We start from the raw sequence: 22,699 nt of genomic DNA on the forward strand, positions 1-22,699 counted from the left end.
ACAAGGGTTTTACTTAGAACACTAATGTATTTGTTCTTTAAATAAAAAGTGAAACAATTCTAGCAAATACTGAGGTGAAAGCTGGTTGATAAAGTACACAGATGCTTATTACATTATCCTCCACATTTTTCTGAATCTTTGGACTATTTTCTAAATACGTAATTTAAAAGGCCCTATGCTTTCTAGTTGGTAGGGAAAGCACATGGAGAAAAACCAGACACAGCCCCACCTCCCACAGGAGTCACCACCCAGGGAAGGAGGTGACCCTGAATCAAACAATCATAATGGGTACAGAGCTACAGATTGTGATCTGTCTTATAAGGCTAAGGTTGAGTGTGTGAGGAAGACTTTTAACTCTTGTATGTGACATAGCCTTGGAGTCCAGGAATGTTACCCTGAGGAAGTGGAAATTCAGCTGAAGGACATGTAAGTAAGTGTTAACTAGGAGCAGGTGGGTTGTAGCATAGAAAAAAAACTGTAAAAAATCCAAGTGTGGGGAAGGAACAAGGAGTTTTCAAAGGAATGAAGGCATGTCTGTGGATCTAAAGAACAGCGAGTAGGTAAAAGGATGACATAAGATGAAGCTCCAGACATAGGCAAGGGCCAGAGCATACTGAGGATTTTGGACTTGATCAGTGCCTTAGCATGATGTAATGAGCCTTCGTGATCATTTGCAAGTTGGCTGAAACTATAAATATTAAAGCCTTGACTATTAAGCATCTCTTGTATATCAAGTGGTGTACTGGCAAACTGGCTCTCCCAATTAAAAAAAAAAAAAAAAAAGTCCTGGTTGCAGTGTGTGCTAATTTCTGTGGTGCAAATACTCCCACCATGCGATTTTGAGGCCTCCACATGATGTTACAGAACTCGGAGTTGGGAAGAGATGTGTAGACAGGCTCTTAGATGTGTAGACAGGCTCAGAATGGCTTCTGTTCACCATTGTATTATACCTCAATTCTCGACAAACTCTAAATAGCAATGATACTGTGTATATTGGTTTTAGTTTGTTTAGAAACAAGCTGTTGGTGGTGGCAGACAATATAATCCATTTTTTCACAGGGAATATAAAATGTTTTCTTATTTGATGACGGAAGCCACCAAATTTTAGATTCTGGCATTTGATGTAATCAAATCAGAACAAACTATGATTTCAATCTAACCTTGAGTTTATAAGCCTCATTCACCCTTTGTTTCCTTATGTGTAAAATGAAGAATCCCTCGAAGGGATGGAATCTTTATTATTTTATGAAATGAGGTCTTTTATAATCAAGATCTAATTTATGCTCATTAAGGGTTATAGCTTTCTAGTTTGTCAGGGTGTGGGGGAGGGAAAAAAAACAGCCATCTGCTTGCTAGTGGTTGCTGACTCATAAGATGAAATATCCTCTTTTCCCTGAATGTCAGAGAATCACTAACTGAGATTGGTTAAGTGATCTGACTCTGCATTCTCAACACCTAGTCCTTAGCCTACTAAGAGGAGGCATCTAAAAATCTAATATCTGTATAACTAATGTAAGCATTCTTTAAATCACATATATTCCATCAGAACATGGGATTAATCTACACTTAAACTTTTAGACACTGATTTTCTAGCTGCTCTAGGTGATGGCCTACTGTGTGTTAGGTCCCAGAGCATCCCTGATTTTCTAAAGAAGTTTAAAAGAAAAAAATTCAGTATTATCTCATGAATTCCAATTTGGTCCACCATAGGTATTTTCATACCTTTTATAAACCAGATTATACAGGAAGTAGAATTTTCTGATTGTGAAGGTTTTTTTTAAAGACTGCACTGTAAGAGTGGTCTCCTTGACAGAAGATATAAAGCAGAATCCTCCAGCGTCATTGACAAGGGGCTACAATAATTTCCCCTGTAAAATATTCCTATATGATTCATTTATTGCATGAAATAAAAGTGAATGGTAGCACATGCTTGCGTGGAATATCATTTGAAATCTCTCCAAGGACTTGTTATTACTTTAAAAACACCCCATTACAATAATTTATTGTAGAATCTTATTCATGTTCGCTTCAAGGGCTGTGCTTGGAGCCCCAAAGAGCCACCCAGGGGCACAGGCCATGGACTGGCCATATTGCTCTGGAGATCTTCTAAATTTTTATTATGGACATGAATTTTCACACATACTCCAAATTAGGGAAAACAGAAGAATGAATTACCATATACCTATCACCTAGCTTCAAAAACTACCAATTCACTGCTGATCCTGTTTTATCATTACCCCCGCCCCCCTCCCATTCATCCAAACCCACACACAATTCCTGAGAGCTTTCAAAGGAAGTTATGGAATCTTATCCTGTGGCAGTAAAACTACTCACATTCCCTCCAGGAGACTAGACTTTCTTGTAACCTCACAATATGAGCACGGCCAATCAAAGGAGTGAACACATTTTCCAAGGCGTTCTATTTACATGCTCAGGGTTTTTCATCAATCATATGAAAGAGGATGACATATTCAGTTCAAACTAAAGTGATTCATCAAGCCAGAGGGATGGGTCATTGAGGACATATGACACCTTCCAGTCTAACCTGCTCTTTGTGAACACCTGTATAGTAATCTTGCCATAAATCTCTCCCTGCTCCTTCTATAATGAAAGATTGTTTACTAAATTCTGAACCCTACTAGTATAGAAAGAAATGGTTTCAATATTTATTACAAGAATCCTCAATTTTTGGAGAGTTTTAATTCAAATCAAATTCAAAAGCAAGCCCATACCTTTACTTTAGAAGTGAAGTAAACCATTGGAAAAAGTACTGGAGAGAGAGACACTGATTCTTTCAACCAGGAATTCTGTATCTATCTATTTTTCTTAAACAATCAAGCAAGTCTCCAAAGATGTATGTATTAGGGTGTTGTTCACAATAAATTGAATGTTAGGAGAATATTGGACACAGTTAATTATCCTACTAGAAACTTGTGAAAATAAATCATGGAATGTCCACATGATGGAATATTATGAGGTCTTAAAGAATAATGGAGAAATATTTGTGATTTATTAACAAAAAATGTTATCGTTAATAAATTATAAAAACAAAAGACAGGAGAATCTACAGATTAAAAGATACTTGAGACATATTAACCAACTGCAATATATTGTATCATCTTTATAAGTCCAAGTGTGCACACATGTGGGTGCACACACACACATGAAAGTTGAGGACATTTAAACAATGAACATATATGGGATGATACTATGGAGCTTTCATAATTATTTTTTTTAAAGATTTTATTTATTCATGAGAGACAGAGAGAGGCAGAGACATAGGCAGAGGGAGAAGCAGGCTCCCTGTGGGGAGCATATGTGGGACTCCACCCAGGACCCCAGGATCATGACCTGAGCTAAAGGCAGATCTCAACCACTGAGCCACCCAGTCGCACTATAATGATTTTTTAAATGTGGTAATGGTATATTAGTATTTATTAAGTTCTGTATTTAGAAATGTCCTATCGATGGTGCCGTAAAGTTATAGATGAAACAAGATTCACAAAGTTTGAGGATTCATTATACTCTATTCTGCACATGTTTAAAAATTATATACCATAAAAAATATTTTAAGTTATAAAATAGTACATAGACTGATCCTATTCATTATTTTAGATATCTTTTCTCTTATTCTATATGAAACATGACTTAGCTTTTTTTTTTTTTTTTTTTGTTTTTTTTTTATGACTTAGCTTTTTAACATAGACGTAATACACTGTTTGCAATAAATAATTTAGCAACTTCAACTAGTTTATGCTAGATACTAATCACCCACAGTTTGCTGTTTTCCCATTATTTCTAATATATCACTGAATTTAACAGTTCATAAACTGTTAAAAATAACAATGCAAGGTGTTATTGTTTCAAGCTAAAATTGTTGGTCTTCTATTAACCTAAGGCCCACACATCAATATGAACTGACTTTTCTCCTGTGGGCTAGGAGCAATTCATGCCTGAAGCAAACAAAGAGATAAACACAACTCTTTTGAAATCCTGGGCTTTCAGGTTTCAGTACAAAGCTAGACCTTTATAAACAAAACAAGAAAGTAATCTCCTAACAGGTGAGTGTAGAAAAAAAAAAACAAAAAACTTTATATAAATGATTTGGATAGTTTATAAAATTCTAGAGACAATTTTGCCTAAATCAGCAAGAAAATGAGATTTTTTTTTTCCAGGTACAAGTTTTGCGTTTGCTCTGTTAAGGTGGCTAGATTTATTTCAAATAGGGAAAAAGTAAGCCACCAAGAAACTACACTTTCAAACTCCTAAAAGAGGCAGTTAAGCCTTATATGGGGCTTCTAGAAAGTGACTGTGAGCCTGTGAAATGGAATTAGGATATAAAGTATTTATCATATCAGAGCCTCTGTTGACGGATGTGCTGTGCTACATGACTTGCTCCCGCTTAAAAAACCCAACTGCAACTCCTGTATGAAGGAAAAGAACGCAGTTTGGGAATCTGATTTTTATGATTCTGCTTGTGTCTCCCACGGCTTCAAATTTTTTAGCTGACTAGGAAATTCTGCTTGGCTTCTAGTGTTGGTTTCCCCTCTCTGGCCCTCTCAACTACAGGCTCTGAACCCTATTTTAGGTAACTAAGTTCCATCTCGCTCAAGCTCCTGAGCCCCAAGTAACATCTTCTGTCCAGAGAGGGGTCTGCAGTGAGCCTTTCTGCCCTGCCCTGAAGCCAGATGGGTGCAGGCAGCAGGATTCTTCCCTGACCCCCTTCTCCAGCAGCAGATCAGGTCACGTGTTTTGGTTTCCAGATTGGTCCCCTGGTCAGCACCCAGAGAGAAGTCCCAAGTCTCAACCTTCCTGCCTCCAGTTGTGATGCTTGTCCTTATTCCCCAGTAACCACAGACTGAGGTCTCGCTCCCTCATAAGGGACCACCTGGAACCACACTGCCCCCTGGTGGCTGATTTCCTTTGTGCCTGGCAATCCCCACAGCCAGCCTGCCCCTGGCTCCACCCTGTGGTATCCCAGTATCTCCCTAGGGGTTGCCGAACATAATTCAGACTCTGGGATATCCCTTAGTGGTGTCCTGACTAATAAATTTTCAGGCTTTTCACAAGTTGGACTGTTAAACACTGCCATTATTAAAATTTATATTATATAAAACAATTTACATTAAAAATAAAGGTAATAAACACGCAAACTCATCAGTTTTTAATAATCTTACTACATTTAACTATTATCTATGCTTGTGAGTTATTTACATTTATTGTTATCTGGATGGTGGAGATTACTCCACTCGTCAAATCATGGTTAAATTGCAACCACAGGTTGGCTATGAATGTAAGAGTTCAGCAAAAAATTAGTGAAAACATTCTGAGAATCAACAGGCTACATGGAATTTAGAAGAGAGTAGTGTATGTTTTATTACTATTTATAAATTATGTGCTACACACCCTTTATAACAGTAAAATTTATAAAGGGGTATGATTTTTTTTCCCAGAGAGCTAATTGTTAACCATTTTGAAGCACACTAGAGTATCCCTTCCCTCCCACGTAGGGCCAGTTCTATAGACTGATTAAATTCTCCTAGTTCTGTCACCTTGCATTACTAACTATGAGCCAGTTAGAAGGTGGGACTCTCACATTCAATCCCCTCTTCTTTTATCTTGTCCAGGTCAAAGGACATCCACCGGCATAACACAGCTGGCCTCTTCTGATTCCTTACACATTCCTCCCCCCAGGAGATGAACTGATTTACCTGACTGGTGAGTTTAGAAGGAGAAAGAAGTCATGCATGGACTAACTCTTGCTTCTGTTCTTTTTCTTAGGGAAAAAGAACCCATAGAAAGAAGCATTTTTCTATACATGGGAAAGGCTGCCATGTTCTGACGTTGCCTGAGGCTGATGAGTAAATTGGCTGAATGCTAGAGTTTGGTGTTGAGAACTCCACTTGCTCAAAAATAGAAGCCAAGCTCTTTATGTAAAGTAGCATTTATCAGTAATGAGGGCCATATATTGGCCTCCACTGGTGACTTCTTAGTCTTAGATCTCAATTGGTTCAAAAATTGAATAGGAAATAGGAGTGCTATTTTGGGGGCCCCTTAGAAACTCCAGAAATGTCCTCCTCTGCCATTATCCTTTGCTTCTGAGGCCCCAAATGTATTGCTACACTTAAGCCTTTTCTAAGATTAGAAAACTTGAGTTGCAAACTTATTTGATTCCAGTTCCTTTTATTATCAATATATATATATGTAATGATAATAACAATGCTGACACAACTGGGCACCCTTTGTATGCCAGATATACATACAAAGATAGATTCTGTAGAACAAGTCCTTTAATGACCTAGAGTGTTTAAATAACTTTCCCGAGGTCACAAAGTGGCCAGTTTAGTTGTCTGATTGCAAGGCCCTTGCTCCTTCCATTACATGTTCTCTTGCTTTTCTTTCTTCCTCCCACCCCCATCCCTCTAGTCTTCCCACCTCTCCTCTCTCTCCTTCTCTCCACTGATCCTTCTACTGCCTTCCCTCATTTCCACATTTTCTAGCCCTTTGACACAGAAAACTAAGACAGCATTTGACACCTCAGATTGCAGTGTGTGTATGTATATGTATATACATACACTCACATATACATATATGTGTATGTATATATGTATATACATATAAATATACATACACTCACATATATGTGTGTGTGTGTGTGTGTGTATATACATATATACATATATACACACACACACAATCCTACAAAATCTTACCCCAACAGCTGGGCCCTCAAGAAACTTGGCAGTAAGCAGAAGGAAAATTGTGGCTGTCTTTTTAGTATCCTCCTCAGGTTTCTGATGAGGAATGTCCAGCATCCATTCAAGGTCCTGGGGGAGGAGGTCACAAAGAAAATAGTGTGTGAGAGAGACCACAAGACTTCATCAAGCTGGGGTCTGTCCAGGCTTGACCTGGGGGCTGGGCTCTATGTAGAAAATGCAGCCTTTCCTTAAATGGAATGTTTGTTGTTACCTCCAAATTAAGGTTTCTTTCCCTGGGGTCAATAGTTGTGTAATAGGTTCAGGGATTGAGCAAACAGTTTACACATTACTTGGGGAATGATTGAGGGAAGGGAAGGAATACATATACACACGCACATATTCTCAACAGGGGTAATATTACCCTCAGAGGGGGTGAAAATTGGTTCTTGGGAGAGAAAGTGAAAAAAACCTCACTCTTTTCACATATAAATCACAGAAAAGTACCTACCTACAAACAATACCTAAACAAATACACAATGTATCTGTGGTATTAAAATGTCATATGAGGGATATTAAGAAAAACATGTCTAAGAATGAGGAGTAATTCTTACGGGAGCAATAATTTTTTAATGGTTGAAAAGCACTGATGTATATAAAGAGCCTAACAGAGTATGGACGTATGATAGGTATTCAATACATGTGAATTGCAATTGGTATTATCATAGTTAGTTGTTATTATACTTGTCCTACAAACTTGCTAGAGAACCATGCCATCCCATCATGGTTAGAATGGAGAAGGGTGTACTGTGGCAAATTCCCAGATGAAGTCAGGTTAGGGTGGATCCTGCACAAGGTAGAGGCCCTGGGTTCTAGCAAATAAGCAGATTCTTGCACACCACTGGAATGACCTCTGGGTGCCCAGAAACACTTGATAAAATGTTAAAATCCAAAGAACAAGGCATGACATAAATGATTATAGGAAGCATACAGGTTCCCACAATGCCCATTTTATTCTTCTGGTGAAGGAAATGTTCCCAAATTCAATTTCTTCCTGGCCAAGTACTCCACCATCAAGTTTTGTGTACATGCCTTGTTTCTCATTATAGAGGATCTGGCTTCCAGGAGGCACTCAATAAATGAATTAATATGGGTTTGGGGCAAATGTTGAGCAACTTCTCATGCATGCTCCATGTGCTCTACAGGGTGGAGGAAAACTAATCCAATGATTATTCTTAAAACCTATGTTTATGCTACTTTTAGCTTACACAGTGGTTTCATACATAGTGTCTTATTAAGTCATCACAATAACTCTGTAAGGTCAATATTCAATCCCTACTTGAAGGAGAAAGAAGCTGAGGCTTGTAGAGTTCACTTATTTGTCCTCTTTAGCTACCAAGTAACAAGCAGCAGAGCAAAATTCCTTTCTACTATACCACTTAATAATGCTTTCCTACAAAGGAAAAAGACACATGAAATGGTAAAGAGATGGAGAAAAAGTCAAGTACTGGGACTTGGGGATCCCCTTTTAAGGGATATAGTCATGTCTGAATTGACACAGTCAAGTCATGCAGGAAGAAGGGCTGTTATCTTCATGGAGTATAAATCTAGCACATGGCAAAGCCTGCTGAGGCTGGTCAAAAGTATCACCTGCCAAGTTACAGAGAAATGAAAGGCCATCAAGATGGAGTATGGGAGCATTTCAAGATGTGAAATGCTGGGACATAAAAGACTTAACGGCACAAATGTTTAGAACAAAAATATGATATGAAAAGTGAACCACTAGGTACACACTTGGTACAAATTTTTATTTCAGGGCCATAGCTTCAAATGTAGGAATGACGGATATTTGACTAGGAATGAAGAGAATTTTTCAAAGACTGAAAAGAATGTGTTTAGTCAGAGACCAACTCCTCTGGCCAAAGGGGCTGTAAATGGAAAACAGATGGGAAGGGAGAGAAAAACACCTAGATTAAACTGAAATGGGTTTCCATGAATGACATTAAGGAGGGCCTGGGAAGAATTTCAACAGTGAGGGAGGTGCCGAGTGATTCAATAAGAAAACAATCGGAAGAACATCAGAAAGAAAACGTAGGCAGCAGATGTCCAGATATCATGCATAGAACATAAGCAACACAGCAACTTTGATATTTAGCACAGGGTGACAAACAAGACCTCACAGATACCACTGAGAGTTGGCAAGATGGAACAGATCCATGGGAACACAGTGATGGAAGGGTGTGCTGTGCACAAAAACCTGTTGGAAGGAGATGGAACAGCACTGTAGGCTGTGATAACAATAGATTCAGAGGACGCTCTGAACACTTGGATCAAGATGAAAGAAGAGAGGAACAGAAGCGATGTTTTCATGGAAGCAGAGCTGAGCCACATGGAGGAAAGCCACAAAATCGGCAGAGCGAGACACAATGCAGATAACATTTGGATACTTCATTCAGATAAAAGCAGTTTTTCACTTGCCTAACAATTTCATGTCCTACAGGGCAGAGGAAGTAATAGAAATAATTATGCTCTGATTTCAACCAATGGGAAGAAGCCATTCTTCGGGGTGGAAGGGACGGGGACATGGAAGAACATGGCCACATCATCTTCAAAGCAGGGCAAGGATGGGCAGCCCGGGTGGCTCAGCGGTTTAGCACCACCTTCAGCCCAGGGTGTGATTCTGGAGACTTGGGATCGAGTCTCATGTTGGGCTCTCCCTGCATGGAGTCTGCTTCTCCCTCTGCCTCTCTCTCTCTCTCCCTGTGTCTCTCATGAATAAATAATAAATAAATAAAATCTTAAAAAAAAACACATACACAAAGCAGGGCAAGATTGAGTTGGATAAGATGTGTACAGAGGACTTTTGGAAGCTAAACTTCAACATATTTTTTTTTAACATAGGCACAAATCCACAAGTTTCCAAAAGATGACAAAATCAGGAAGTGTCAGAAATATGACCTTGGGCAGCTCCAGTGAGGAATAAAAGGTGGGGAGATAATGTGGAGATTCTTAAAAAAATTAAAGTGATGACACAAAGCTCTTTAAGCTAGGATAGAGAATGAACATTCAGAAGGCTGGAGGTAAATGACAATTCTACCCATGAGGGACATGGAACCACAAATATAGTAGCAGAAATGTTAAAACCCTGGCAGAATCAAAGCATGCAAAAGTGATAAGGACCAGAGAAAGTGTTATGGGACTGAGGGAATTATGATAATGGATGGTAGCAAGGATGTACTATTTCTTAAACGATGTCATATTCCTTTAGGCTCTGATAAGGACTGCGAGTGTGGGGCTGAAAACACAAAAGTGTGTAAGAGTATAGTGAAACCCAAGTTTGGGGAAAATGTTACTGATCCCTTTTGGACTCAATTGGGGACCAGACTTGGTGGTGGTCCACGGTGTGAGGATCAACTGGTTTATATCTGCCTATCTCCAAACTTTCTTCTTACTAAGTACTATTCATGGTATTTCAACAAGTTGATCTTCATATTCTTGCAGAAGCTGCATACCATTCTTTTGGGTCAGAAAAATTTCTTCCAATTGCATTTTCTCTTTTACCATTAGAATTTTAAAGCTGGATACATTAAAGCTGGTTTTAACTGAAGGCTTAACTGCCTACAGAAAGATAGTTTGTAAAGTTCTCAGCAGGATCCTGTATGCATCTCTAGGCAAAGAAATCTTAATTAAGGTATTCCACCTTTACCAATGAAAACTGAAATATGTTGGAGTTTCTTAAGAATTGTCTAGAGCAGTTTCTCTTGAAAGAACTTGGAAAAATGGTGCCAACTTTTATAACAACTATTTTATCCCAAAATCAATACATCACTTTATGAAGTTCAGAATAGGCCAAACTGACCTGTGTGGATATAAATCACTAGTGATTTGCCAGGATAGATGGGGCAGGGATAAAATGGAAAGGGACCCGAATGAACTTCCTAGGAAGATGGCATACTCTACTTTTCAACTGGAATGTTCGTTACATGGATATACGCTTTTGTCGAAACTCACCAAACTGCCACTGGTCATTGTATGCAATCACCCCTCTTACAGAATACATAAAAAGAATATTATAACTCTGGGCAGTGATATGAAGAAAAAAGGAATGATTTTCTATGATGACTTGACAGTAATTAAATGAAGTTACAGAGTCAAGGAATTAAGAGAAAAGCAGAGGCTCAGAGTTTGAAATTAGCCATGTTCTCAGAGTAGATTTAGAGAAAAGTATGTCCCATCAACACCCTCAAGTTGTTAATTTCTCATCAGCAATGTCTTCCATATTGCAGAGAAAGGGCATCATTACCTTTTATCCAAGTACCAGTGGTTTATAAACTTGCATGCACATTAATACCACCTTGGATGCTTGTTAAAAATGCAGTTTCAGGCAGCCCCGGTGACTTAGCAGTTTAGCGCTGCCTTCGGCCCAGGGTATGATCCTGGAGACCCGGGATTGAGTCCCACATCGGGTTCCCTGCATGGAGCCTGCTTCTCCCTCTGCCTGTCTCTCTCTCTCTCATGAATAAATAAATAAAACCTGTATGAAAAAATGCAGTTTCTGGGTCCATACCTAGAGATTCTGGTAAGGTAAATCTAGGTTAGTGTCTAGGAATCTGCCTTTAATCAACACCCTTGGTGAGTTTGATGCAGGAAGTCCATGGACCTACACTTTAAGAAACACTTCGTTTGATAACCAAATCATAAAAGTAGCTACTACTTCCTCTAATTGCAGGTTCTCCAGCCAATCTTCTGATAATAAAGCATTTTTCCATACCTACACAGAAAAATTGTTGCTTATACCAACACATGTATCCCAGCTGGCGTGACAGCACTCTTTCTCATTCTAAATAATAAATAGGCAGTGGTTTTGTATCTCAGTTTGATGAGCTTGGTAAATATTGGTTTGCCCCTTATAAATGAATGTGCTTACCATGTGATACTGAAAAACTGTGCTTCTGGAATTGTGAGGAAGAGAAATGTGATTTGCACCAAATTTACTGAGATAAAGAGGATTTCCAAAATTTCCTCTTCAAAGAAATTCTATGCCTGACATGACATCATTATGGCTGCTATGTTCTCTCTCTCTCTGTCTGTCTCTTTCAAATTAATAAACTTTATTTTGGGGGCACATGCACGCCTCAGTTGGTTAAGCATCTGACTCCTGATTTCAGTTCAGGTCATGATTTCATGGGTCATGAGACAGAGCCCATATTGGGCCTTGTGTCCAGTGGGGAGTCTACATGGTTTCTCTCTCTACCTATCCCTCTGCCCCTCTCTCAATTCATGCATGTGCACACATGCACTCTCTCTTTCTCTCATAAATCATTTAAAAATAAACTTCATTTTTTACAGCAGTTTTAAATTCACAACAAAATTAAGTAGCAAGTACAGAGAATTCCCATATACCCCCTATCCTCCACTCTAACACTTTTCCCTCTATGAGCATGGTTGTACATTTGTTATGTTCAATGATACAACACGGACACATTATTATCACTCAAAGTTCATACTATAAATTAGGGTCCACTCCATGCTGTACATTTTATGTGTCCTGCAAATGTCATGTTCTTTTAGCAATTAAATTTAATAATAAACATGTGTAAATTAGTATTTTCATTTTAAACAATTCTATGAATTTTTCAATGATTTGTTGTAGTTTTCTGATCCTAAGTAAATGCTCATTATTGACATTTTGGAAAGTGGGAACATATACAAAAACTGCTAGTTATTCTACTATTCTGGGCTAAACACTGTAAATATTTTAATTTTTTTCAAGTCATTATTCTGTCTTCACATACATGTATTTATTGAGGTAGTAATGATTGTTCATTTCTTTAAAACTGGGATTCTACAATATAAATATCTCCTAGCATTGTGTCATTATATCATTTTTAACAGTAGTAGCTCTCCTCTGATTTTCTTAGTATTTATCACCACCTTACATATTTGTTTGCCTATTTATTTTCTGTCCTCTCCTAAATGACTATTCCAGAGGAATAGCTGTTCCATAAGAGAGTTCTGTTCACTATGAAAACCCAGTATCTGTAATAGTGCCTGAACACATTATTCACACATATTTGCAGAATGAATGAATAAATGAATGAGTCACTTCATTGTCAGTAAATATGCTCCAAAATCATGATTTTCAATGACTAAGCAATTTTACCAAATGTATACAACATAATTTGTTGAACCATTCTTCTAGCATTCAATAGTAGGGCTACTTCCACCTTCAAATTTTTATTATTATAATTCGCAATGATATGTAAATATTACTTGTAAAGAAGAGTTCATATTTCTGAATATTTCCTGAGGAATAATACCTAGAAATAGAGTTATTATGGCAAAAATCATAAAAAGTCTTAAAGACCTTTTCACATACTGCCAGCTTCCAAGAGTGTGTAGGGGACCAGAATATGCCACCCCAAAATATGCCACTTTGGCATAAGGATTATTTTGAGCTGGAGGCAAATGGGAGTTGACAGATGCAGAAAGAAGTCTACCCAGAGCCTCCCTTATCTGACTAAAAGCAGGAACTTCTGAGAAATGAGGACCGCCATAACTCCTCTCTCCCAGAGAAGTTTGTTTTATAGCTATGAAAAAAAAAAAAAAAAACACACCAGAAAGCCAACACTGAAATGGACCTGCACAAACAAACCTTACTCCATTAGTTTCCCCCAAATATTGACCTTCCCACCTTAAGAAGCCTACAACTTTTTTCCTTTATCTTGTCACTTCTCTACGAATTTATTGTGTTTTGCTAAGACGCTATATAAGCCCAAATTCTAACCACCTCTTTGAGTTACTCATCACTGAGTTCTCCTATGTATATAAGCAATGCAGGTGTTAATAAAATTAACATCTTCCATTTTTCTCCTGTTAATCTGTCTTTAGTGAGTCTAATCTGCAGGGCCCCAGCCGAAGAACTTAAGATGGATAGAGGAAAAAAGCTGTTTTCCTTCCCTATAAGTGTGAAAGAGGAAGTTGACAGGACTTTTAACAGCTTAGATCCAAATGGTACAGCATCACTCTCACTGATCTACTAGTTAAAGTCCAGCTTCAGTGTGGGAGGTGACTATACAAGGATGTGAGGTGCCAACAAGCCTTGCTCCCTGGGAACATTTTTGTGTAACAATTACATCACCCTTTTTGGTTTTCCAGAGTTCTTATGGCTTTTCTTTTAATTGGATTATTTCTAAAAGATTTGGAGGAGAGACAAAATAGCAAATTCTTTGTTTTAATTCACCATCTTCAAAGTAGAAGTTGAGTATGTGCTTTGAAACTGGCTATGTACATTATTTTGAGGTATTTATATCATTCTCTTAATGTATATGTATTGTGTAATATGACATTTACAAAAATTCTCATTCTCCAATCCTGTCAATATCACTTAATTGAAAAATTTTTTTCTTTGACAATGAAATCCCTTAGAATAAGTATGTATTCAATTCCATAATTCAATAAACATTTTTAAATGCCTATTATGAGCTGGTCCCACAAATAAGGTGCAGAGTAATATTCTCAATTCAATAGTCAGCAGCCACGAGGCATTTATTTTTTTAAAGTGCACTGAGCTCATGTTAAATGCATGGTACTATAAGAGATATAAAGGATTATAAGTCAGTGCTCTTCAAGGGGTTTTGGAATAATGGAAAATTATCAAATGTAATAAAAATGAACATCTAGTATCCATATGCAAAAGAAGGAAATTGGCCCCTCCATAACACCATATACAAATTTGATTCAAAATGGATCAAAGACCTAAACTTAAGATCTAAAACTATAAAACTTTTGGAAGAAAACATAGGGAAACCTTCAGGACATTGGATATGGCAATGCTTTCTTGGACACGACACCAAAGGCACAGGCTACAAAAGGAAAAATAGATTGGACTTCATGAAGATTAAACAGCTTTGTGCATCAAAGTATACTACCATGTTCTGAATGTCCGTGTCCCCTTAAAACTCACAGGTGGAAATCTGAACCCCTAAGGTGATGGCATGAGGAGGTGGGGCCTCTGAGTGGTGATTAGGGCATCAGGGAAGAGCCCTCTTGAATGAGATTACAGTCCTTATAAGGGACTCCAGAGAGAGCTCTCATCCTTTCCACCATGTGAAGACACAGTGAAGAGACTGCCATCTATGAACCAGGAAGTAAGCTCTAACCATGCACTGAATCTTCCAGTACCTTGATCTTGGACTCCTCAGCCTCCAGAACTATGGGAAATAAATTTATTTTCTTTATAAACTATCCCATTTACAGTATTTTGTTATTGTGGCCCAAATAAGACTAAGACAGATACAATTAATATAACTAAAAGGCAACTCACAGAATAGGAGAAAATATTTCAAGATTATATATCTGATAAAGGATTAACAATCAGAATATATAGAGAGAACAGGGGCAACCTGGGTGGCTCAGTGGTTTAGTGTCTGCCTTCAGCCCAGGGCCTGATCCTGGAGACCCCGGATCAAGTCCCATGTCAGGCTCCCTGCATGAAGCCTGCTTCTCCCTCTGCCTGTGTCTCTGCCTCTCTCTCTCTCTCTCTGTCTCTCATGAATAAGTAAATAAAATCTTTTTTTTTTTTTAAAAAAGAATATATAGAGAACACCTAGAATTCAACAACAAAAAATACTCCAATTTAAAAATGGGCAAAGGAATTGAATAGACCTTTCTCCAAAGAGGATACACAAATGGCCATGAAGCACATGAAAAGATGCTCAGCAGGAGTTGAATTCTTGAGAGACAGAAGTGATTTGCTCACCACAATGGCCAAAAAGGAATTATAGAGCCTGTTAAGTGTTGTCTTGGGGCCGGGGAAATTGGTCATCTCAAACAGTGTTCATAGGAATGTATGTTGACATGAAAATGTGTATAGAATTTTGGTAGGATCTATTAAATTTAAAATATACAATTTATACAACTCAGCAACTTCTTTACATCTTTCACAGAAAAATTCCTAGACATGTACATAGAAGAGGGAAAATGAAGCACAAGAAGATTAAGTAACTTGATCAGAGACATCTCATAATTGACATCAGGGTTAAAAGTCAATCTATTAAGCAAGTAATAAAACACCTGGGCACATAATAAGCATTACTAATTGTACTTTTTCCATGAATTTTCTGTATAACCCTTTTATGCTTCTGCTTAATTAGATCATAATGGTTTTCTTTCCAATTTGTGAGTAATTTATATGTTAAGGATATTAAATTTGTCACATGTTGGAAATATTTTCCAGTTGGTTGCATGCTTGTTATTCTGTTTACATTGTTCTTACATGATGAGGTTATGAAATCTTCATGTAGTCAATTCTATTAATTTTATATAATTACATATATGTCCATATACAATTATATATATAACTAGGTTATATGTAAGGTAGAAACTATAAAACCAATTTCATGTCACAATAAATACACAAGAAAAGATGTATCAGTGGGACAATTACTATCTAAACTTCAAACACTTTGGGTCCTGGGGCTCTTCCTAATTAATATATAATGCAACAAGTCTGTAAAACATAAGCAGGCATATATTGCAAAACCAGAAATAATAAACATGGGTCCAAGAAAAAGGAACCCACACTTTCCACTTAAAGTTTAAAAAACATGTTTTTTAAATGCTCTAAATAAATTTTCCTCAGAAAAGCTCAGAGTTGTATTAATTTATTCAGTTTCCTTTATGACAAGATAACATTCTAATACAATTTGCAGAATTTTGGCCAATACATAGATTAGATAACCAGCTGTAGAAGAGAGATAGAGTTGAAAAGATGCTGAGTCCCTGTGTCCAGCTCCCACCTGACCCAGAGTTAATCAAGCCTCACTGCCTTCCTGGAGCCTGCTCCAATGCCAGGACATCACAGTTACTTGTTTCTCCTAGTAACCTCCTGAGGGCAGACACAGCCTGACCTAGGTAGGGCTCGGCATATAATTGCTTTCCAATGAATACTACAGGATAAATGATAATAAACTAATTAACAAATAAACATGACTTCAACAAAAAGCCAGCTATGGTTTCTAGCCCCAAAGACAAGTTAGGTATACTTGACATAAATCATGAATTAAAATCAACTATAGCTGGAAATGAAAAAGCCTATTGAATGAGAAACAGAAAGTTGAGCTGGGAAAAACGAGAAAACAAAAGAACCAAAACTGTTTAAACATATTGAACTTTAGCGAAAGATCTATTTCACAATTTATTGCTAACAGTTTTTCTAGTCTTGCAAAACTAATGAGAAAATCAGTTCAAATGAGAAAAAGGAATGTTGGGGTTGTGTAAATGATACTGTTTAAACATAAAACATGTGAATGCCAGGCCTTTGCCCCACTGGCTGGCTTGACTACACCATTAAATCAACTTTTCAAGTCATAGTTAGCTAGTAAGGCTGAGTTAAGTAGTTTTGGAAATATTCATGTAGTGTATAGAACTGAAATCTGAGAAGTGAAGAACCAGCTGTATTGCTAAATGGCTTCCCAAAAGGTTGTAAACTCACTAGCAAACTATGAAAATATCTTTCCCATACACTTTTGGATATTTCTGGAGGTTACAGTCTTAATTGTCAATTTTAACACAAAGTATCACCTTGTTTTAGTTTGCTTTTATTCATGGGTGGCTCACTTTTCCTTTCATTATTAACTTAGTTCTGTTTCTGTTTCCAGGCACTTTTCCTGGTGCTCAAAGTATGTGAGGGGGCGAAGTAGACAAAGAGCCCTGTCTTCTAGCAGGGGAGACAGATACTACACATGAAACACAACAGATAAAGAAAGAAAGTAGCATGTTAGAAAACAGTAAGTTTAATAGGGGACAGAAGGAAAGCAGGGTAAGGGGCATGGAGACTGCCAGATGGGGAAGTGTGGGGTATTTTATGAAATTAAGGAGGATGATAAAGGAGTCGGTATAGGTTTCACTGAGAAGGTGAAATTCAAACAAAGATTTGATGGAGGAAGTGAAGGAGAGGATTTAACTATCTACAGAAGAGTGCTTCAGGAAGACAAAAGATCGTTGGTGGGGTGGGGGTGGGGGTGGGGGGTGTGGAGGGGGAGTGGTGGTGGAGAGTGGACCTGGCCAGTTCAACAGACAGTAAGGAGGCCAGTGCAACTGAAACACAGTGAACTGGAGGAAGTGTGTAGCTAACAAAGTCAGGAAAGTAATAAACAGGAGGAAGGGCATTGTAAAGATGGGATTTTACTGATTGAGGCGGGGAGCTTTTGCAGTGTAAACGAACGGATCTGGCTATTTTATTTAGAATAGACTTTAAAGATGCAAGAGTAGAAATATGATGGGCACAAGAATGGAGTGACCATGGTGGCAGAGATGGAGACTAGGCATGGTCTCTTGGCATGAACTCTCAGGAAGGCTGATCTAACAATCATCACCTCTGATTATCCAAACTGTCCGAGACAGACAGAGAGACCAGTATTGAATTCTCAGTGTGGTACTGTTCTTTGAAGGATCAACTGTCACTTGGTGGGAAGCTGACTTGCAACTGGGACATTTGCATACTGGAGGACCAATTTATTCTCATGAGAATGGACATTTATTCTTGGGGTAGGTTACATTTCCTGCCAGCAGAGCTTTAGCCTAGATCACCATACAGGAGTTTACAGAGCACCTGATCCACAGACGTGGAACCCCACCCATCATAGCATCCAGTCAAAGGACCCACTTCACACTGGAGGTTTGGGAGTGATCACATGATCTTCTCATATACCACCCTCTCCAGAAGAATCAAACTGAGAGAGCAATGAATGGCTGGTTGATCATACAGCTAAAGTACCATCTCAGAGGCAATACTATGCAGGAGGATTTCATTCTCCAGGATGCAATCTACACAAGAAATCAGAGAACCCTATAGGGCATTCTGTTCCCAGTAGGACCAGTTGGGCCCAGGAACCAAGGCAGGAAAGCAGGAGTGGTCCCATCTGCCACCCCCAGTGACCCACTGGGTATATTTCTGCCCCCTGGAGGAGCACCGTACAGCCTTGTAGCAAGAGCACTACCAACCACAAAGAATAAATTCCTAACTTCACTCTCTTTGCTCACACCCATCTCCTGCAGCGATTCCCCAGGAAGCCAGTCGTGGTAGTTCATAGGTCAGCCTCCTTACACCCAACTGCTGGGCAACAAAGAGGGAAGAATGATGGGGAAAAGAATGAATATCTGGCACATTCTCTGTACCAACTATTTTTTCTGAGCACTGCTGATGCTCTTCATGTGCTTTTTTTTAAAAAAAGCACTTATCACCATAGATTAAAAATATCTTTGCTTTTTAGTTCATTATCAATTTATCTACTATCCCACGAGAATATAAACTCCACAGGGACTTTGTTTTGATCCCTATTGTATCCCCAGCATCCAGAACTGTTCCTGGCATGGAGAGTCTCAGTAATGATTTGTTGAATGAATGGCTTGAATTCTGGCATTTTTGCCCTAGTATTTTCTAAGTCAGCAGTTGCGGCATCTTGGCTTGCTCATTTTCTTCCCTGAAATCATTTGACTGATTTCCAAAAATGCAAGAAAAATTACCTGGCTTGTTCCCAAGTATTTGGAATCAACAACTCCCACCATCTTTTTATCTTGGCCTAATAGCTCTTGGAGAAGCCCAAGGCCTATCCTACAAGGCCTTGCTCACAAGCATTCTCATCTCAGTGGCCTTTGTATTGGGAGGGGTGTGGGGGGGGGTGGAGTCCCATCATCTGTTATATAAACTGTGGGACTCTGGGTAAAGGCAACTACATCTAACAAGGAGGCATATAGCCTGTCCAACCTGAGCTATTGGTTATATCTGACTATATCTATCTATATATAGTTTTTTCAGAAATTACAAGAAAACAAAAAACTTTTTATTTAAATACTGTACTTTAAAAAGTGTGTCAGGTGACTCTTTCAATTGGCATTTAAAATCTACTGTTGCTTGGGACGCCTGGGTGGCTCAGGGGTTGAGCGTCTGCCTTTGGCTCAGGGCCTGATCCAGGATCAAGTCTCACATCGGGCTTCCTGTGGGGAGCCTGCTTCTCCCTCTGCCTCTCTCTGTGTCTCTCATGAATAAATAAATAAATCTTAAAAAAAAAAAAAAATCTACCGTTGCCACAACTATCTGGGAGGATATATTCCAGTATATATCTAGAAGATGTCTAAAGACATTCAAAACAATTATTATTTCTAGGAAGGGGACAAGGGGATTTATTTTCAATGAATCCCTTTCTATGCTGATTATTTTGCTATGAGCAAAACGTATTTTTAAAAATATACACTAAAATATGAAAAGGCATCTCTCACCTCCCTTTTTTTTGTGCTAGATAATAGCAGTTGTAGCAGGAAAGGTTTATTATAACAAATAAGTATAATAAAGGTATAACAAATACATCTAATATTGTAATAAAAATGAATTCTAATAAGTTCTAATATATTTATAATCAAACTATAATAAATTATAAAACGGTTTCAGATTAAGTTTCTTACAACTGCTTAAATTTCAACTAAATTAATTGTGATTAAAGTAACTTCACCATTTTTTCAGCCCAAATATATTGAGCATTCACCTCTAAAGATGCCATTCTTAACAAGATTGACACAACACCTGGCTTCATGGAGCTTACAGCTGAGTTGGGATTCGGTCAACATAAACTACTGAGCACCTGCATTCCAGGCACTGACTGAGGTGCTTGGGAAAGAGCTGTGAATAATGCAAGTGAGTTCCTCTGTCCAAAAAGCAGACATGGGAAGTGAGTAGTAATATGAAATAGACCATAAACAAGTTGAAAAATAATAATTTCAAGTAGATCCATGAAAAAATTTAAGCCAAGATAATCTTGTACCTATCTTAGTTTTGTGGGGACTCAAATGAGATCATCCACATAAAGTGGATAGTGCCTCACCTAAACAATTAATATTAATTATTTATCAGTGCACTTGTTGAAGAAGTCCTAAGGGAATAAAATGTGACCTGGGATCAGAATGATGAAAAGGTGTTAGCTATTCAAAGATGCAGAAAGACAGAGTTTTAAGCTGATGTAACCTCAATTGCAAAGTCCCAGAGGTTAGAACCAGCTTAGCCTGTTTGAGGCATGAAAGGAAGTGAGGAGGACGGCCTGGGTGGCTCAGTGGCTAAGCACCTGCTTTTGGTCCAGGGCGTGATCTGGAGTCCCAGGATGGAGTCCCAGGATCAAGTCCTAGGATCGAGTCCCACGTCGGGCTCCCTGCACGGAGCCTGCTTCTCTCCCTATGTCTCTGCCTCTCTCTCTCTGTCTCTTATGAATAAATAAATAAAATCTTAAAAAAAAAAGGAAATGAGGTTCAGAGGGATGACAGTGAATGAAAGGGAGAGAGAAGAAAAAAGATGAAGCCAGAGAATTTGGCAGGACTCAGATCATTTGACCTCTTCAAAGCCAGGTAAAGAGTTTGAACTGTATTCTTTTTTTTTTTTTGAACTGTATTCTTAAGTGTAATTAGGTATTAAGAATAGATGTGACATGATTTATCATGTCACATGATAGGTCACATCATAGGTTGTAAAAGACTACTCTGACTGCTGGGGAGGCTGCTGGGAGAAAAGAAGCAGAGACACCAGTTGGGATGCAGGTGCAGGATACCGATGGATCAGTTAGCCTAGGGTTAGATAATTAGAAATGGTGAAAATGGCTGAATTTGGAATATCATCTGGAGAATAAAGTTGACAGGACTTGATAATGGGTTACATGTGGTAGGTGAGGAACTAGGAAAAGGAAAAATTTACCAGGGATGCTGACTGGATGCTTGGGCTGAACACCTGGGTAGATGGTGGTGCCATGAACTAAAAGGTGGGGGAGGGAGGGGTGGTGATGGTAGAGGGACAGGTTTCATGAGGAAGAGAGGTCCGGAGAAAAATGGTTCTGTTGGGCTGTGACAGGCTTCAGATGCTTGATATGCTCTAAGTGAAGGTACAGTGTAGGCAACCGGCTAACTCTGTCTACAGCTAAGGGGACAGGTCCAGGCTGGAGGTATTTCAAAACCAAAGACAAGATGAGATCATGCGGTGACTAACAGTAGACGTAAAGGAATACAGAAGACAGAGGATTAGACAATTACAATACAGGGACATGCGGGCGCAGTGAAAGGGGAAATGCCAGGTTAGTGGAGAGGGAAGTTGGTCAGGAACGACCCATGGAAGAATTCTATCTGAGCTCCTAAATCCGGGAGAAACGAAGCAGTGACACTGTATCAGGGTGATGGCACAGAGCCGCAGTTTGCGATTGGTCACGTGGGTAGTGATCTAACTGTCACGTTCCTTTATACCGGACCCACCTTATGTCAAATGTGCCACATGGAACCTTAGTAAGAGGCAGAACAGCCCAGCACCTGGGAGCACATGCATCTGGAGTCACTGTGCTTTGGGTTAAAATTCTGGATTTGGGGCCCCTGGGTGGCTCAGCGGTTGTGCATCTGCCTTCAGCTCAGGCCGTGATCCCGGAGAGGAGGGGGTGGCCCTGGGACCGAGTCCCACATCCGGCTCCCCGCAGAGAGCCTGCTGCTCCCTCTGCCTCTCTGTATCTCATAAATAACTAAAATCTTAAAAAAAAAAAAAAAAGAAAGAAAGAAAAGAGAGATGGCAAATAAATAGGCATATTATGCGGTAACTAGAAGATGGTAAATGCTACGGAGCTAACGGAGCTGAGGAAGCTGCGGGTTTATTGAGCCGAGGGTCGGGGCCGACTTCACGGAGCAAGTGCCCTTTAGAGCCAAGATCTGAAGGAGGCGAGACAGTGAGCCCCCAGGCCTGCGGGCCCGGAGGACCCGGGAGCGGGCACAGCGAGTGCAGAGGCAGGCCCCTCGGGCGGGGGCAAGGGCCTGGGCGCCCCCTGCAGCCCCGGGCGCCCGGGTCAGGCGGGAGGAGACGCGCGGAGAGGCGGGGGCTGTGCATCCAGTCGCTGCAACCGTGACCTTCTACTTCTCGGGGGACAGGAGCCGGCGGGCGGTTCCGTCCACGGGGCAGCGCGAGAACGTGACCTCCTGCATCCGTGCTC

The 22,699-nt window shown here is 39.3% G+C and overlaps 1 protein-coding gene and 1 long non-coding RNA gene across 2 annotated transcripts in view; both read left to right on the plus strand.

Moving 5' to 3' along the window:
- The first annotated feature begins 342 nt into the window (after positions 1–342).
- Positions 343–15,802, plus strand: LOC144322603 (uncharacterized). Its single transcript, XR_013388251.1, has 3 exons — positions 343–426; positions 5,628–5,718; positions 15,644–15,802. It is a non-coding gene; the product is annotated as an uncharacterized LOC144322603 (long non-coding RNA).
- Positions 15,803–20,367: 4,565 nt separating this feature from the next.
- The window catches only part of RAD23B (RAD23 nucleotide excision repair protein B), a 47,084-nt gene continuing 44,752 nt past the window's right edge, over positions 20,368–22,699 (plus strand). Inside the window, exon 1 of the mRNA XM_077912815.1 lies at positions 20,368–20,388. Coding sequence (XP_077768941.1) covers positions 20,383–20,388 — 6 coding nt within the window. The 5' untranslated portion in view covers positions 20,368–20,382. The remainder of the gene's footprint in view (positions 20,389–22,699) is intronic.

Source organism: Canis aureus, chromosome 10 (assembly GCF_053574225.1).
Source record: "Canis aureus isolate CA01 chromosome 10, VMU_Caureus_v.1.0, whole genome shotgun sequence".
NCBI classification, from domain to species: Eukaryota; Metazoa; Chordata; class Mammalia; order Carnivora; family Canidae; genus Canis; species Canis aureus.